The sequence below is a fragment of the Leptonotus elevatus genome, chromosome 2 (assembly GCF_054856555.1).
Source record: "Leptonotus elevatus isolate MCC_2025b chromosome 2, RoL_Lele_1.0, whole genome shotgun sequence".
Taxonomy (NCBI): domain Eukaryota; kingdom Metazoa; phylum Chordata; class Actinopteri; order Syngnathiformes; family Syngnathidae; genus Leptonotus; species Leptonotus elevatus.
Window position 1 is genome coordinate 19763372 of NC_141240.1, and position 19971 is coordinate 19783342.

Consider the following 19971-nt stretch of genomic DNA (forward strand, 5'->3'; position numbering starts at 1 on the left):
CAAACTGAAAATTAAATTAGAGTAATTAAGCGTTGATGGGCAAATGCACCCCACAAAGCGATAGGAACGCTAACAAGCGAACTACGGTTTCATTTTTTGTAGTTGGGCTGGGTATAACCATGCGGCAGAAAAACAGCAACGGACGGCAGCACTGCTTGATTTCTGTACACAATTGACGTGGCGCTGGGCCAGCATGCCGTCAAAAGCACAGCGACCGCGTTCCCTACTTCACACAAGTCACGGTGACAGAGCATGACAGCATCGCAGCGTTGCAAGAATCCCAGAGGCAAGATTCCCCCTGGCCTCCAAGATGAAAGACAGACAAAAAAATAAAAAGGGAAAAAGGCAGGCATCAGCGAGAGGGACACAAATGGAGGAAGATTGAGGAGATGAGCTTTCTGCATAGCTATCGTCTCCAAGTGGTGGTTTAATTCTATAGGAGGTTCTCAGAGAGGCTTGTTTGCATACAGTATGTATCCTTAACACTCACATCCAAAAGTATTGGAGCAGCAAGGGAAATGTGTTTGCGCTGAAAATGTTTTTTGTCTGTATGGGAGAAAAGATCAAAAGGTCTGCTTTCTCCCATGTCTGCATCTGATACACAATTTAGACAACATTACTGTATTTGTAACAAAACCAGATTTTTAGGTAAGCAGTACTGGAATAGAATAGACTTAAATAATATAGACTGATCTTTCCTTGCATCAAGCCCGTGATGTTTAGTAGGTAAAATGTATGCTCTAAATATTTAGCACTAGATTTTGGTTAGGTCAATTTAAAACCTTCGACTACTTTAAACTGAAAATCCCCTTTTTTGTTTTGGCAAAGTGTTTTGCTACATGATGAAGGATGGTCGAATCAGTTTGTCTACATCTTTTATATATATTGGCAGACAAAATGAATCTCCCGATTTTCATTTTGCCGCTGCCATCATCTGTTGCATCAATGTTCTAAGACAAGCCACGCAAGCCCAAGAAATGAGATAACCTCCGCTGAGTTTCACAAATGAGCTTTCCAACCATACCTACTCAGGCATGAAAAGCCCAGGTCGCTAACTCAGCTGCTTGAACTCTCTATTGAAAGCTCTAGGAAGTGAGGTTTTACTCATGTACACTCACAAATAAAGATGAATCGGAGATGGTGTGGCAAAACTCACTTTTTAATTTACTGATGAACAAAAACTTGCTTACAGCCTCAGTAAAAAATAAAAATCGATAATCTTCTTCTAAAATTCTCACATTGGATGTGGTCGAAACTATTTGGTGTAGCAATACCTAGGACATACCTAAGCTTCCGGTCTACTTGAGATGCGATTTCAAGGTTCTGTTACTTACATATAAAATATTACACGGCTTAGCTACTTCCCATCTCGTCGATTTAATAGTACCGTACGTTCCGACACAAAACCTTCGTTTGCAACACGCTAGTCTTTTGGTGATCCCAGGAGCCCAAAAGAAGTCTGCGGGTTCAAGAATGTTTTTGTTTTGGGCTCCAGTGCTTTGGAATGCCTTACCCTCGGAGGTCAGAGCCGCTACTTCTGCAGAAACGTTTAAATCGCATCTTAAGACTGAATTATGTGAGACTGGCGACTGCCGCTGCTTTCTTTTACTCCCTTCTCCCCGGCTTGGAGAGGGAGTTCGGTGTCAATGATCGATTTGGAGCAGACCATCATCTTGAAATTGCCGCCATGGAGATAACTGCCCCGATCTACCGGGATGAATTTGGATGAGGACCCACTTCTCTGATGACTTCCGCACTATTCTAATTAATATTGTTTAGTGTAAATTGTTGCCCGTTCGGCATCCATTGCAGCCTGACCATCCTGGAAGGGAGATTACCACATTTGCGGTCCCTTCTCAAGGGTTCGTATTTTTCCCGATGGCTTTTTTTTTTAGTTTTTCCTTGTCATCTTGTGTTTCGATCAAGGGATGTCGTTAATATTTGTCAACTGTGAGCCTGTAAAGCCCTTTGAGACTCTTGTGTGATTAAGGGTTATATAAATAAACTTGACTTGACATAAAACACACCTGGCCAGCTTGATTACTGGCACGATATACTGACAGAAGGCGGGAATGCTGCGCAAGCTAGAAAGATATCATCACTCGGCCACTTGGATGAGAAAAATGAACTTGTGGACTAAGAGTGGTCAATCTATAAGAACACATCACAGCAATCCTGACGCCATACAAATGTGCCCTCTCGGAGCTGTGAGCAGCACAGGGATGACTTCAGAGCAATCTAATTGGCCAATTTAAATCGTTACATTCTTACAAGGTCATTATCTTGCCTGTAAAGCAATATCTTACTCATCCTAACAAGCAGCACAATTGTTTCTTTGATTGAGTTCCAATCCCTTGAGCTATGGCGCTCCTACTAAGTGCCATTAAAGTAAGATAATACAATAAGATTACAAGAGGCATACAGCAGATACAGAGGCTTTTTGAGAAGAAATGAGCTGGGGGGGAAAAACGACGTACAGTATTTTGAAGAACTGCATATTATGATAAAATGTCTCTTGCAAATAGTGATATGTTTATTCCATATATCGTTTCTCATTTGTACAAGAAAAGGACTCCTGGTGTACCCCAATAAAGGCATTGTGGTTTCTGGTAATCCGAATGAGCAACTCAAGAGTGTGTCTTAAACAACAGAGAAGTTACATTATCCTTTATTGGAACCATACCTAGGTCTAAATGTTAGGGCAATATTTTATTTGAGAAAACACGTGTACTTTTTTTGTGTTGTGCAACGCAACCCCTTGAGTGCAAAACCTTTTCAGAATTTGTGTGTGGGTGTCTGTTGTGTGCACTGGCATTTGATGTGTGCTTTTAAAGAATATCAAGCAGGGTATGGAAAAGGAAGTAAACGTTGATCTCTTGGTGGAAACCTTCAGCAGTCAAATCACTTGCCCGCTGGCCATACAGTATGCAACCTTTTCACGACACTCTCACCTCTGGGTTGAGATGTTTTACTTAATTAATGCAAGAGTTCATCATAAGAAGCAGAAACCGAACAAACCACCAACAAGCAGAAATAAAAAATGCTTGAAAAAGTATTGCAAAACTGGCAAAGCAGTCTTCTACTTTCTAATTGCACATATTTCTTAATTGGTGCGATACTGGTTCGTTAACCTCTGAAAGTCACATCCCAAAGCTGATAGTGAAAATCACTAAAATGACAGTAAAGAGAACATGCAGCAAGTGAAGCTTAATTAGCAGTCTCCAGCAGATCCATAGTTGCCGTTTCATTTGTGGATTGGAATTCTTTTTCTGCAAATGCGAAGACATATTGTTCCTTTCACTGAGATAGAAGCCCAGGAAATTAATTAACTCACCCAGAGCCCAGCACATATACACTCTAGGGGTTTAGAATAGCATAGGGGATGATCAAAACTTGGTAGGTTGAACCACAATTGTGCATGAAGTCACATGAGACCAGCAAATCTTGTAAGAAGTTAGCATATCTCTTGAGAATTTTTCTCAGTAAGCATCTCAAGAATTAATTCCACAAATGTTTTTTTGTTTTTTATCTGTGGTTTTGTTGTGACACAAGTGAGGGTAAAGAGGGGGGAAATGATGACTGGAATTGAAAACTGAAATTAGTGTAATGTAGCAGTATAGCGTCATGTGCGCAATACAATATGGCTAGTAAAAAAATTTTACGTAACGACAGGACAGCAGCTCATCTATTAAAAAAAGAGTTTCCTTCCAAAATAACATAATACACTTATGCAACTGCTTTTTCTTTCGTCTCTCTATTTTCTAATTCAATTTTGTTATTATTATTTTTTTATTATTTATTTTTTTACACACAAAAAACATCCATCCAGGTAAACTCTTATATATATATATATATATATATATATATATATAAAATATATATAAAATATATATATATATATATAAAATATGTCCATAAGTGGGGCATCACTGCGATTTAAACAACTAATTGTGCTGTTGGCCACCATTTTATTGGGATGGTGTTTTTCAAAAGATGCCTGCACATCATGACTTGTTTTCTGAAGCTGAGCTGTTATTGGTCGTTACATGAACCCTGAGCAACTGTGATGTCATTTTCAGTCAACAGTAAGTGGCAAAATGGCCACCCCGGGTGGATTTTGCTACTTAACTCATGTTCCACAATATTAATAAAAATATTAACACAATGCCGTGTTTAGACTAGTGGTGACACATACAACATAATATTGTAAAGAGGGTTGACTACCACTTTAAATAAAAATTTAATTATAATACAAGGAAAACTCTTCAATATTAATAATTATAATAATAATAATAATAATATTGTATATAATATATATACAGTTAGACAATTTTGCCATGTTAATTAGAAATGTAGGCGGCCGCTGTTACAATTGTGATTGTAATACGCGTGTGTGTAGGCGGCACATACAACTTTCTATCTGCTACCGTGGAGCAGACAGAGATTTATGTGGCAGTTATGGGGCGTTAATCGCCAAGAGTAACCGTTAAGTCATTCTGAGGTCTAATTTAGAGTTTAAAAAATAGCACATCGCAATTATGTCAATGATGGTTAGATTGTGCGAGAAACACAACACATATGTGTCAACAGATCTATGCTGAGACTATTTGCAATGCATCACAAAACGTACGGAACTATAGAGGCAGGTTTTCTACAAAAACATGTGTGCATCACAAAATGTTCGTTAAAAGGTCATTTGTAAATCAAGATTCTACTATATAAAAAAGGTACACTGTAAATTCAACTAGAGTCATTGCTGGACTTTAAGGCGCACCTGACTATAAGCCTCGCTAGCTAAATTTGGGGAATACTCGAGTTTGTTACACATATAAGCCACACCCGACTTTAAGCCGCAGGTGTTTTAATGTTAACACACCGGGTTCCCGCTACTTTCTTTTCCATAATAAGGGCACAAATGGTCTCGCTCTCGTTCTGTCTCTCCTACTGAATTTGGGCTGACTTGGTTTGTTTTGCTCCGCCTGACGCTCTTGCGCCTTCCTTTATAGTGCACCCCCTTGTGATTTGATGGGTAAGCCGCACCTTTGTATTAGTCGCTGGGTCGAATGCAAGTGAAAAAAGTAGAGTCCAGAAATTACTGTACAGTGTGTTTAATGTTTATCTGAAAAGATTAACTTCCCAGACACAGGCAGTAATGCTTTCTCCATTCTCATCACACCGTCTGTGTCCATCAGATGAGTAATTTATTTATTTTGTGTGTGTGTGTGGGGGGGGGGGGGGGGGGGGTTGCGTGCGTGCGTGTGTAAAGGGTACATTAATAGGGAAAATTGACTTTTATTGTTTGGTTCGCCCACCCATAAAGCATTAAAATACCAAGAAACACTTTTGTTATCAACCTATTTCTAAACCTGTGAGTGAGCCCTTCTGTGCTTTCACCCTTCTGTTACAAAATGGTGGGTCTAATTTAGATTATAACCACCCCCATGCTGTGTTTATCAGCCAATGACTTGGCAGCCAGGGTCGCCAAAGTTTGTGCTTGGTGACACAGTAGGGGAGATGGCCAAAAATTGTCTGGTAGGCTTCTGCAGAAGGAAGACGGAAGCACCACTGACCTGATCTTCAACCTTTGCATCATCTATGAAAAACACTGTCAGCACTGGAGAGAGCATTACCTCTGCTTCATAGATGTCATTTATTTTTGACTGGATTATTATGATGCTCTTTACGACAAAATTAAGAAAAAAAAGATAGGAAAGATGGCGAACCATCGAACAGCTCTAAGTAAAAGTAACTAGTGCAGCATATGCTAAATGTACCACTACAAGGTGGTACCACATCTCAGTAGCAATCTGACAAGTTTGCCTCACTTCCGTGACACATATGGGCAAACGTCTAATTTGCTGATTACATAGAATTCATTCGGCTGGCTAACCATCTCAACAAAACCTCCATAAAGCACGGAACAGAAATCAACAAAGACAAACTCAAATTCACAAAAAAATTAAATGAGAGTACAACAGACATCTTAATTACTACACACACACCAGCATCCCACAACCAACCTGAACTCCCACACATCTCAAAGAGGCATGGACAAAGGAGAAGTCCTAGAGAAATTGGAAGAGTAAAAAGACAGAATAGAAAATAGCCAAGATATGAATAAAACTCTATCTTCAACATGTCACTGCCGATTCAGTCACTCCGAAGAATGATATTCCTAACTCAGATTAACTACCCTATTTGGTTTTACCTCTTGTAAACGCTGGATATGTTCTCTGCATGTCTCTAAGTCGCTGTCTCCAGGAACCACTATAAGTCCCAGTGGTATAGCTGGGGAGACACAGACACAAAACAATTACTTAGCAGGGCTTGTTAAAGGTAGATCAATTGCAGGATTTTTTGATATAAGTAAATGAAACCAAGATTAAACACTGCAAAATGTTTTCAACCAATAATGTGATCTATAATCTGTACAACTCAATTGGAGGGGAAAAACTAATCTTTTTGAAAAGGGAAGTCAAACATAAGATGCTGGTAGTACGTACACCCTCCTATAACTTTTTGGTGTGCGGCTGCATTAAGAATTAACCAATCACATTCAAACCAATGTTAAATGGAAGTCAGCACACATCTGCCACCATTTACAGTGCCTCTGATTAACAAAGTTCAGATGTTCTTGTGGCTTTTCCTGACATTTTTGTAGTCGCATCATACAGCACAAGCCATTAGGAGAAGGGTACAAAGAAATTTCCAAGGCACAGTGGAGACAGTCATCATCATCCTTGTACTTTTCCTCCTCGTCTGCTGCTTCTTTCTACTCCTCCTCCTCAAATTGGGACAATATAGCACAATTGTGACTTTGCCAAGAACTGGACATCCTTCCAAAATTGAACAAAAGATAAGAGGAAAACTGGCCAGGGAATTTGCCAAGAGGTCTACATACAACATTGAAGGAGTTGCAGGCAAGAATTTCTGGCAAATATTGTCTGTTTAGTACACGAGACAACAATCTCCCATCTTCTTCATACGTCTCGGCTAAACACGTGGGAAAAACCTGTTGGCCGTAATTCCAACAGGTATGTTTGACACGAACACATTACTGTTCATCACCAAAGGATCCCCATACCGACAGTGAAGTGGCATCATGCATTTGGGCAGATTTTCTTCAGTTGGAACTGTGGCCTTGGTCAAGATGTAGGGAATAATAAATAGTTGCAAATATAAATCAGTGTTAGCACTTAGCACTAATCCTTCCGCTAGTAAGAAAAAAAAATCCTACTAGAACACCTGAGATTTATTTGAGATTAATCTGATGCACTTTAAATGGTGGCTGACACCCATTTAACATGAATTTTTATGTAATTTCACAATAACACTTGCTGTGAATTCGCTATATTAAAGAAAATGACTGGATTGTCACATGGTGCACTTTTCTTCAATGACTTTGTTGGCTCCGCTGTTAGACGTACGGTTTTGGCCGTAATGATACATTTTGGTCTAATCGATCCAAAAGCCTTTGTTCCCTAAGTTTTGAGGCTTGTCTTAATGCTTTTGGCATACTTAAAATTGTCTTATTTGTAGCACTGGCGTAGTACTGGCTTTCTTCCGGCAACTCGACAATGCAGACCATTTTTCTTCAAGTACCTCCTCTTTGTGCATCTTGAAAAAGCCACAACACATTATTTCACAAGTGTAATGTGATACCAAGATGATATAAAGCCACAATACAAAATGCATTTTACCACATTCAGTGTGGAGAGCAATGTTTTGTATGAAGGAACAAGGCAAATGTCAGGCATTCAGAAGAACTTAATAAAAAATGAATAATGAATAATGCACGGGAACCAAGAAAAAAAAAAGATAGAATTTAAATATAGACCCTCTTGTGATTCTTTACTGCTGTATTCTATCACATTCATATGGTTCTTTAATTTATATGCATATTCTTCACCGTAGATTAGTCTCAGGGCACTGTGCTACGCATACAAATGATATGCAAATCAGAAACAACGCTGCCAACATCAAAATGTTTGTGGTGTTACGACAACACCATCTTGTGTCAGCACTCAGAAACACATGTAGAGTTAAATGGGAATAATGACCAAAAAATAGACTTGATTTTCATTTTTTGAAGTGCCATTAATGCAAGCAAAGAAAAGCAAATTGATCTATTATCTGGGCACACTTGATGAAGGCAAGAGTGGCTTGGCTGGACATAATTGAAAATGGACTTGTTGACTTTCAAGTCATAACTCCGCTCTCAGTAATCATGAGGCAGTTTTAGTCCCAATTCAAACCTGAGATGAAGATGAAATATTACTGCAATCACTACCTGCACCGCCTCGCCATTCTGGGAGGATCAACATAGCAACAACGTGCTATTCTTGTTTGATTAGTCAGCCACAGTGCAGTACAGTGCTTAAGAAACACTGTATATGAACCATCACTAACTCAAAATGAGACGCCTCAGTATTGTAATAGTGGTCTGTCTGTCATTAATACAATAAAGGGAGACACAAAAAATATTCTATTTATCATCAGAGACTGACAGAAGTTTCATGTTCAAAATCAGGTGCATCTGCCTCGGTCATGTGATGCGATATATAACAAAACAAGCACCTACGCTAACAAAACGGAGTAAAAAGCAAACGTCTTTGGAGAGCTTGTTCAAAAAGAGAAAAAAGCCAAATGGTGTGACCAAAGAAGAGCCTATAATTTCCAAGAAAAACAAAAAACAGTTTTTTTAACAGACAACATCGGTAGTATTTATCAGTGAAGCTGATTCGTTACAGGTGATTCTCACTTACGGTAATATAGATACAGTATGTGGTGACAGGCTTTGCTATATACTGCTTTGGCACATGGAGACCAAGCAAAAGCCATTAAAAGCCTGGAATAAAATAAAGGCAGGATATCCAGAGAGCAACACCCCCCCTCCCTCCCCAAGCACCCAAAAAAGCACTGAATCTGTTGCTTCCATTTCTACATTCTGTGTAATTGTGAATTGTATTTTTATAGTTATATTTTGTTATTTGTTTCTACACTAGTCTATAAAAAATGCTGCTTTATGTGAAAACGGTATGTGCCGCATTGATTTTTCTGTAAAGGTTGGGGATCGCTGTTGTACAGGACAGGAAGAGGAGATGATCTAATATTGATTAATTTATATAGCCACATTCAGTTAGAGACTCCCTCCCTGCTGCAGTCAGATCTGGAGATATTCACACCTCACCTAGTGGAGGCAGCACTGCATCGCCAAGCCACCCAACAGCATGTGCGGATCAGTGCATTTGCCACATGCAGAGGAAACATGGTCAAATGAAAATCGTCCCCACTGTGACAATTGACAGTACCGAAGAATTAATTAACACTTTTAGCAAACGATAACGTGTGCTTCCAAAACGGCAGCTCTGCTTAACTTTTGGCTTTGGAAACTGTGTTTCCTTATAGTCTAACTATCACTTTGAAAGTGTCAGCCCATCGAAAACGGCTCACAGAAACAGTTTCAGAATTAGGCAGATAGATAGTTTGAAGTGATTGGACTCTGTCAAATTTTGCAAACCAAAAAAACTAATAACATTTGAATTTTTATATCCACTTGCCCATGTAAATAGCATGCAGTGCCCACGATTGGATGGTGTGTATTAGTGTGCGTTTCCTTACATGCTTGTCGCAATTTGTCCTTGTCGTAGTGCAGAGCGTTATAATCACTCATGCTGATTCTGCTGACTTGAAGCCTCAGCCTTTCTGGGACCGGGTGTTGGCTGAGATATAAAGAGTACCACATCCATTTTAATAAAAGCGGCAAAGTTTTCGATTGTTTCAGAAATAGTTGAAAAAGTAGGCTTGTCCATTTAAAATATATAATGCATGACTCACTCATTGAGGTGTGGCAACGATGTCCGCCGTTTGGTTTTCTGGACCATGTTGGCCTGGTTTCTAAGGCTGATGTTGATGATGGATGGAGCGAGTCTACATGGTTCCCCATCCACCTGAATATGAACAGACCAAATAGGACTATAATACATATTCAAAAAACAAGATTTGACTGGGTGGGTGTCTGTTGGAAAAAAATGTTTTTTCAATGTTAATGATAAATCATAAATACAGTTTAGACATTGTTGTGGTTTTTTACTTGGACTTGGGAGCAAAAATTTGAGATACGAGTTTTGAACAATTCCTTTAAAAAAAAGAGAGGCTTCAAGCTGTTTATTGCAACTCCCAGGTGAAGTTTACTGTCAAACAAAACATTAAACAAAAGAATTAAACATTATGTATGACACAGCTTTGCTTTACAACAGTCCATGTAACATAATGCTTAAAAATAAAACTATGAAAACTGAGAATCACTGAGAGGAGACTAAATTATGCCTTGCTTCTATCATTGGCTGAATTTTGATTGGTCAAAAATAAAAATATATATTTTTTGTTTTAATTGCAGATAAAATGATTTATCCAAGTACTAAATATTGTGCGTGTGTGTGTGTGCGTGTGTGTGTACGTGCGCAAGCGTGTATTTGGAGGGCACCTGTACAGGAAGCACTTTTGTGGTGGTGAGGGTTACTTCACGGCACTGATTCAACCTCTCACCGTGACCTCCAACCTGAAGAGTAGCCTGCACATAAAAAGCGCATGAAGGGCATAGTTATAAAGTTCCTGGTCATTTTGATACAAATAACAAGGGGAGCCAAGGAAGCTCATATATAGGAATTAAACATTTTTTTACAACACATTTTTTTATAACACATTTACACCATTATTTCCATACCAATGATGTCATTGTGAACCCAATGACCTCAATGTACCCATCGTCATGGCGCTGAGGTTCAAAATCATGATGTTCACTTGGGTTTCCCCAAGGTGTGGTACCTGCACAGTACCTGAAAAAGACACAAACGTACACACAAACATACAGAGAGCCTCAATAGCCATCATCATTTCAATTGAATATACTTAGGGGAACATTGTGATGCCACAATTGACCTAACCCACAGGTGTCAAACTCCGCTCCTCAATGACCGGAGTCCAGCATGTTTTAGGTGTTTCCCTCCTCCAACACACCCGATTCAAATGATCTGATCAGGATCATTATCAGGGTCCAACAGAGCTTGCTGATGAGCTGGTCATTTGAATGAGGTGTGTTGTAGGAGGGAAAGACCTAAAACATGCTCCAGCCCTCGAGGACCCAAGTATGACACCTGTGGACATAACACCGTCCCTAAACTAAGTTTCTACCCTCCATGAATTGTTAGCAAGACTGGGTGATTATTTTCAAATGGCCTGAATACACGGAAACACTTTCATGTAAAAGAAAACGTTAAGGAGAAGCGCATTCTCGATTGTTCTGCAAAGTTGTTGCTGTTGTCCTCTGACCCACAGTAGAAAGGACGTGCTGTTAGCAAAGACGCCCCCCTTAAGCAGGTTGATTTCAAAGTGGGATACTTTACTGCAGCACATGGGAACTCGCCCTTATGAACTGTGAAAAAATTGCACGTTTACTTTCAAATCAATGAAATAATCTGCACAATCCAATGAGATCTCCTACAAGACTGGCATGCAACATTGCATATTTCATTAGATAGAGGTGCAAACTCTCAGTATGACGCATTGCACAGAACGTGGGTAAACCATAATTCAAGAAAAGGATATTGAGGACACTAAAATTCTGACCTGGATCTTGTCTTTTATGTCATTTAATATTTATGACTTTTTTTAAATGCTCGGCTAGAATACCATGTGGTTTTGGTCTCATCAGCTGACTGTTTATGATTGGTGTTTTCAAAGTGTGGGATAGATAGCCATCCCTCAAATAATATAGACCAGCGAAGGCCTCACATGAACCAGCAAATCCCCCAACTTTGAATAGTCAAATTTTCCCCAATATCTACTCTGTGGATTGCCTTTTCAAAAGAAAAGTTTGCTTAGTTTTAAGCTTTTTTTCCCTTCTTCATGCGTCTGTGTCTAGATGCTGTGTGGTTGAGTTATGATTAAGATAATGAATAAGACTCAAAGCTGTTGAGACTGCAAATGGTGCTTCGAAGATAAAGCAAAGACTCTGGAAATTTTGGGACGCTGAAATTTCACAGTTTTCCTTTTTTACAAACTCTCTCATTAAGCCCTTGTGTTGTCTTTGCACATTTTGTCTTTAATACTGCAAAGCTATTTATGGGCAAAAAGTTGCAGGCCTAGTAGTAATTATGTTCTGAAAAGAGTGGTAACGATTGCAACAAACCTGGGGATGTTGAGAAAGACAAGACATTGGAGCTTCAAATCCTGAACCTTTGATGTTAAATCGGTCCCATCACACTGTAGACAAGCATGCGGAAACACATGCGTGAACACACAAATAAGTGGCAGTGTTTTTACAAAAGAATCAAGAGCCTGATTGGCAGCTACTCACCACAACTCGAATGTGTTTTGACAGGTCTTTGGAGCTTCCCATAAGGAAATCGGAGAATGCTGTCTGTATAGCAGTCACAAACATACATCTATAAATGTTCATTCTGCAATGCTTTAGCTGCCACACTCAGGCACTACAAAATCTCTGGTGGTACTTAAATCAGTGTTAGAAGGCATTCATAAGCAAAGTATCAGCTCATTAGCTTATTTACAATGTACTTTTTTATCAAGGTTTGTAACATTGGCAAAATTGCCCAAACATTTTTTGTTGTTTTTGCTCTGTTTCTAGCTAATCCCTGGACTCAAAACGTGGATTAATACTTTAAAATGACAAACATGTACTACTGTATATAGGGTTTTGTCATATACCAAATATCATAGACCAACAAGGAATGGGCAGCACTGGGGGATGCTATTTAAAAATATATATATGTTATGTCTGTATAGTGGATTTTCACCTATTGCAGGTGGCCGTTATTACTGTATATTATTATGCCTGGTGCACATTATGTTTTATATTTAAAAAAAGATATAATAATAATAATAAAAAACAATAAAAAAAAATCTGGCATTTAACAGTTTTGGTCATATTGTGTGTGGCCAGTCCCGATTATCCCCACACAATAAGATTTTCTCCCATGATCGATCTCAAAACTAAGAGCTCCAATCACCTAGGTGTTTCTGATGATGATGGGAGGAGATAGCATTGATGGCCATACCGGCTAAAAAGACTTGCTTTGGTGAAACCCCTTTGATACAAAAAACAACATTGTGCTTTTTTAATAATAATAATAATAAAATAAAATAAATTTAATGCAATTTCCTTGTTGTCAGCTTCGTTGCTTCTATGTTTGGCTGCATTCCGTTCACGTCTCAGTTGTTCACAGAGTCAAATGATTTGTGAATATAGTTGGCTTTCCACACACACGTCAAGATTTTTGGTTGTAAATATTGAACATAATTCAAATTTCAGATTGTCGGCCTGACCTATTTTGGACACTATTGAGACAAATCCACTCTTAGCACATCTCCCACCATAGACAGAAGGATATTGTATAGGGCATTCTTATAAGACAAATGATAGTTAAGTATTTTAATATCCTTGGTCGGGAAAGGGCAAAATCGAGACAAAAACAGTCTCATTGTTTCTATGTGTGAACTTGGGTTTACAGTCCACTGATATATGCTGTAATAGATTACTAAAGCAGAGGGTACATGGTCAAAATGGCAATGGAGAAGCTCATCTCCTCATTAAAAAAACCTGTGTTAGCGTCCAAATGATATGTGGTTACCATGGTAATGACAGAAAATCCTCCATATTATAACTCAGTACATCAAGAAAATGTATTTTAAGACAATATTAGCAATAAGTTATTTACTGTGTGATCTTTTAATGTTTATCACTATCGTGCGGTATACTTATTCCTATAGCACCTAAGGAGAATGCACAACGATGTTTATGCTACTGTTACAATGATAATAAGGACATTTAAAAAATGCTAGAAAAATTAGCACAGCAGCGAATATTCTGTCATCTTGGTCGATATGAAAATGCACACAACAACTGCGATTACAGTAATGTTTACCTCATGAAGTACTTTAGAAACACTGCTGAGGAACGTACCTAAAACTCAAGATGTGGGCCCCACAGGGCTGCTATGACTCATCCAAATGCCGAGTTAAGCTTCTACTTTTAATTCGTTTTAATGCTTTTGGCTGCTGTCACACTGCCTTCAAATGGAAAGCTGAATGACAAATGATTAAGATTTGCTGTGATTTTCAATGCCAATTTAGTTAACATGAATCAGAAGTAAAAGGTTGTTTTGGAGTAAGGATTGGATTTAACAGTGCTGTACATTATATAAGGGTTGGGAAAAAAGGAGAAATCCGTGGAAATATGTATAGTATAGTATAGTATAAGCTTCGAAAGGTGACATAAAAGATGACATCCTTAGCAAAGATTTTCTTTTAAAATGATGATAAAAAAAAAAAAGTATTAGACAATTTGACAGATTGTATTGCACTCACCCCAGCATAGAACATCTTATTCTTGAAACGACTGTTAAACTTCTCTGGGTTGGCTTCTAAAACGATGACAAACATGCATAGATACAATCATCAGATACAAAATTGAATAAATACAGAAAATAAAAAAAATAAATGAAACATATTTCCTCCAATACTTCAAGTCAAACAAACGCAATTATAAGCATGAATCAATGGAGCAATCAGAGTCCTAAAATGGGATAAATGCAGCAGCTAGGGGGCGTGCTTTAGATGCTGCAGTGTATTTCCATTGTACATGGATCAAAATATCAAACAAACATTCACACCTTTGGACTAGTCAGTCTTGAATGAAAGTGAGAGTAACTGAAAAAAAACAACGGGGGCAAAACATGCAAACTCTACAAGGAAGAAAATGTAAATTCTAAAATTTTAGAACTGCGAGACTGACATGCTAAGCACTGGGTCACCATGCTGCCGAATTAAGTCAGTATAGCATTAAGTCAAGTTATTTACTGATCCACAAATCCCCATCCCTCCTACACTGCAGTAGGAACACAGTTTAGTTTCATCAGATAAAGACATCGCTTGTAAGATCTAATGTTGACATGATAATGGTGATGCACACGACCCTCATCCAATCAGCTTCAGAGTTATTTTTGTTAAGAAAAAAAGACTGTTTTCATTTGGTAACATACCTCTTGATTCATGGAACTCTAGGGTCACATGTGCGTCGAAGCCAAGGCTGAAGTAATTGTTGAACACATCCAGGGGAAGCTGAGGGAGCATACACACAATAGAACAATATTTACTGTTATTGCACAGTTTTCAATAAAACACAAAGTGAAAAAATACATCTATCCATCTAGCCAGCCATTACCACATTAATGAAAACAATGTTTTTCTTTTACAGGGTGAATGATACTCTTATTCTTATGATGACTCATGGAGCTTGCTTTTGCTCTAAATGTAATGATTGAACTGCAAGCTGTCAAAGGTAAGCCGAAAGTCGCTTATTTCCGAGTGAGCAGGAAATATTTACAAGGGAGAAAGTGTTGTCATATAACAGATATCCTATCCAGGCACAAAATGTATTAAAAACTTCATGTTTTTTCATGAATCATGTTTTCAAAACTGTTTTAGGTCCAGTTGTAGTTCAGCTGGCAAAAAACTATATAGCAATAACTATTATGCCCATCAGGCATGTTCTTTCATTCAATTTCAATTTGAAAAAACATACCTGTCACTACCAGCTGTGGTACAGAATCAATTTTATTTACGATGTTTAGCTATAGCCGGGGATACATGGAGCTTTTTTAGCTATTCCGATTAAAATCTTTTCGAATGAAGATCTGTGGTCATCTGCTTACATGTGACGTGATCCATCCCGACCTGCTGTTTACATGCTCCGCTTCTTTAATCAGATCAGCCCCACAGCAGCCGCCAGACGCAAGGACATCGATCATATGATTTATCATGATGGAGTTCATGCGTCATTTAGCACAGTAGTTGTGATAGTTTTAACACTTCTATAGAAGCAACATATTGATAACAAGTTCCAAGTACTTATAAAACAAGTTCACCCCTCGCAGACGAGCTCTTGGCAAGACGCCGCCATTTTTACCTATGGAAACGGCAACATCAAGACAGAGCATGCACATACCGGACGCAGCCTTGCCATTCCAATTGAACATGACGCTCAATCGGATTGACGACAGGAATATACCACCCCTGTGATTCCGAATGAAATTCCATTCAAATTCAACCTTTTTATTTCAATTGAGGTCTTTATATGGAGCATTTTCATTCAGTTTGGCCGTTCGGATTCATTCTAATCGGAATACATGGCTCCATGTAAACCCGGCTTATGATGTTTAACAGTGTTTCAAAATGTTTTACTTCTGCCGACTCCTCATTCTTGGAAAGTAGTCAACCTTTGCGATCGACATGCAGCTGGTTGATACCACTGCCATCAAACAAGAACAATCCACTATTACTCTTGTTCATTATTTCCCTCATTCCAATGGACCAGTTGCATTTCTTGACCACCAAACAGTCCAGGGGGTCTCTCGGTCTCTCCCTCCCTCTTACTACGGATCTACAATGCAGCTGTGTTTCAAAAGTTAATGGTGACAATCAAACCTTATCACTTTGCTGATCATCCACCTCAGCCGCTGCACTTTGGTTGGCTTCAACTTGTAGATTCCACCTGTCAAGTTGGACCACAGGTCCGTCCTCAACATGAGACAGGATCTTGAACAGGGGTTCATCTGTATAGCCCTTTGCACAAAACATATAGAAAATCAAACCCCTATAAACACTATGGAGTCACTACAAATTGTCTATTTGGAAGTAACAAGGAACAAAAATATTGTTACATTGAGTAGATGTTTCAGGTATTTTGATTTTCATGACCTACATTTAAAAACATGTACCTTAACTTTCTACTTTTTCAAACGGGCTTGCTACTTTTTCAACCTCAACAAGTCAAGTCAAGTTAGTACCTTGAGTTGCATTTTAATGTATGAAAGGAGCTATATAAATGAAGTTTGATTGAATAGCCCTTAATCACAAAAGAGTCTCAAACGGCCCACAGTTGACAAATATTAACTACATCCCCTGATTAAAACCACAAGAGGGCAACAAATAACAAAACGTAAAAAAGAAAAGGATGTAAACAGAGACAGGTAATCAACTAGATTTTTGTTTGACTGATTGACATTAGGCAAGAAAAAACAGAATATGACAAAAATATGTAAACCAGGCAGCATTGATGCAACACATTGTGTTGCAAATTCATTGTGCTCTGTGCCAGCCTAAAAAAAAAAGAAGCTTTTTTTAACCAGTGTCTATTTTTCCACACAATAATCTATGTACTTCTACTATTCTGTACTTGCGCATATATACAGTTAAAATACTCTTGCCACCTCCTCTATTTGGACTCACCCCTCCCCAGTTGAGAGTCCGAGCAAGGTCATTTCCTGTCCCAAGTGGTAACACTGCAACAGGAGGTTGAGGATTCAACCCAAGTTCATCAAGGCAGGAAAGGATCCACCCCACCTGGTTTTGTAAGCACGCACGCACGCACGCACACACACACGCGCGCAAGTAAGGTACAGACGCAGTGTTCAAGTCAATCTAGGAATTTCCCAGCTTCTGACGTAGTATCAGAGGCGGAACATGCACAGAAAATAGAAAATTGCTAGTCACAACCACAATGTAAAGTTTAAAACAACCAATCTAGCAGTGTAGTTAAATATGTGCAAAAAAAAACTATACATTGTTTTACAATTACAAAATGTATGTATTTAATAAATTTACTTATTTTTTTATTTTGTTACTTTTCTTATGTGCATGGTGGAAAACAAAAAAGTGAGAAATGAGCATACATTTCCTCTCTCTATGCCTTGCAACCCAATGTAGAGAGAAAATTATTACAATGCAGATACATTTTTATATGTGGCGTAAGTTGTTAAATAATAGATGGTGGGTCACAAATGGCTCCATAGTTTGGACATGACTGCGCTACGAATAACATGACACGTCAAAACCAATAAGCCAATTTACAATTTACCATTATTATCTTTGTAGAGACAGTATATTTAATAGTAGCAATAGTTATTCCATTGTGCAACTGGTCATAATTTTGCGGACTGCCGTGTGCGTATATATCTTGAACATGGAAAATGGTGTGTGTGTGTGTGTGTGTGTGTGTGATTTGTGCGCTTTCTTCAAGTACTCACAGTTCCATCTCCTCCACAAGCCAGAATCCTCAGGTTATGAACTTTCCGGTACAACTCCAAGCTAGATGTTTTCAAACACGTTAGTGGTAAATCATAAGAGCATATTTGAATACTTCTGTGAAGAGTTACCCCTCTTTGGGTCCTCCATGGCTCAGGTCAAAAACCTGCCTTGGGTTCAAATACCACATGAAAGACTGAAGGATTTTTGTGCCCTGTCAGACGTGTAAAAAAAATGGGGGAAAATTAATAATAAATACATATAAAAATAAATATCAGAGTCAAAGACCAGGCAGTACTCTGACAAATCCAGAATCTATTTAACAAAATATCTTCAATACCTGGTTTCCTCCGCTTTTGGGGTTGACAAACACTACCAGTGGTTTCATCAACGGCGATGGAATGGGCCGGATGATGAAAGGTTTCCACTGTCGTACATCCCGTGAGTAAAAAAAACAAACATTCATTCACTTATTTTCCGAACCACTTATCCTCCTCACAAGCAGCTAAAAATATGAATTCCCTCAGACATTGAGCGTGAAATCGCTGAGCATCACTGAGTCCAAATGCAAGGGAGAAAAAAAATGGAAGCACAATAATATGGAATAACAAATAAGTGTCTGAGCAATCCAATTCCCAGATACCACACAAATGTACCCCCCCCCCCCCTTCTAGGATCTGTAAACACAACATACGTGTTATCCTATACTGATTTATATAAAAAATACAAATAAAAAAAACTCTTGTGGAGAAAAACATCAATGTTATAAAGCAGAAATCTTTAAATGTGGAATCGTCAAGGATTGTAAATGCTACTAATGTACCTCAGCTCCTTTTTTACTGCTTTTTTTCTTGAAGGATGTCCTTTTTTTCTTCTTACTTGATTTCGTAGATGACTGTTTGAAAGCATAGCATAAGTCAAGTACACTGTGTAAAAGTTTTACCCGCTGAAATTTTAAACATTTGACTCCATTCTTTCATATATCCATCCATCCATCCATCTATATATGTGGGAAATGAACAAATGGATGGAACTCGACTGATAAAACACAAGCACATTCAAAAAGTATATAACAAATATTTATTTTCATGGCAAATATCGCTATATAATATTTTCAGTGGAGTGTTTAAATCAATGTATTACTATCTTTTTTGTGTTATACAAAAATATTTCCAACAAAACACAATCATTATTGCGTTGCTATCATAACATTTCCGAATAAATGTTGAACAAGAGTTTACAGCAAACAAAACCTCATCTATGGGTGAGGGTGGTGTTAATCAGTGTATCAACATTACACATTGTTATTCACTCTTGACTCTGCTGAGCTGACAATGTTTAAAGTTCAAAGTTTTTGCCTGCATGAATGTGGAACACTGTTGAGACTGATATGAAATATTTGTTATTAATTGGTAACAAACAACTAATTTTGGTCAAGTCAAGTTTATTTATGTAGCCCTTAATCACAAGAGTCTCAAATGCTTAGTTGACAAATATTAATGACATCCCCTGATCGAACCACAACAGGGCAAGGAAAAACTTTTTTAAAAAATCAATTAAAAAAAGCATGAGGGGAAAAATAAGAAACCTTGAGAAGGGACCTTTACTATATAGTAGTAAACAACTGAGTTGATGTGGTTGCACCTGTGTGCACACCCTCTTATAACTGGGGTTCTGAATTAACCAAAAACATTCCAACTCAAATGTAATGTGTGCAACTGTGATGACCGCTGTGTTCGATCGTTTGTTTTCTATTAACCCCAACATGGATCATAAAAATTAAAAAAAAGATGAATGCATATAAAATAATAGCCTGCACAGCAGAAAGAATCATCAGAATTAACTTCACTATTAATGTATTTCTTCATA

General features: G+C 38.2%; 1 protein-coding gene across 1 annotated transcript in view; it reads right to left on the bottom strand.

Annotated features, from left to right (window-relative positions):
- LOC147178726 (diacylglycerol kinase zeta-like) overlaps positions 1 to 19971 on the bottom strand; it is a 72371-nt gene that overhangs the window by 23483 nt on the left and 28917 nt on the right. The window contains 16 exon segments of the mRNA XM_086067661.1: positions 6021 to 6065; positions 6209 to 6288; positions 9622 to 9722; positions 9838 to 9950; positions 10487 to 10573; positions 10727 to 10838; positions 12191 to 12264; positions 12359 to 12421; positions 14386 to 14441; positions 15060 to 15138; positions 16504 to 16641; positions 17308 to 17421; positions 18105 to 18165; positions 18234 to 18316; positions 18443 to 18529; positions 18926 to 18997. Coding sequence (XP_085923787.1) covers positions 6021 to 6065; positions 6209 to 6288; positions 9622 to 9722; positions 9838 to 9950; positions 10487 to 10573; positions 10727 to 10838; positions 12191 to 12264; positions 12359 to 12421; positions 14386 to 14441; positions 15060 to 15138; positions 16504 to 16641; positions 17308 to 17421; positions 18105 to 18165; positions 18234 to 18316; positions 18443 to 18529; positions 18926 to 18997 — 1365 coding nt within the window.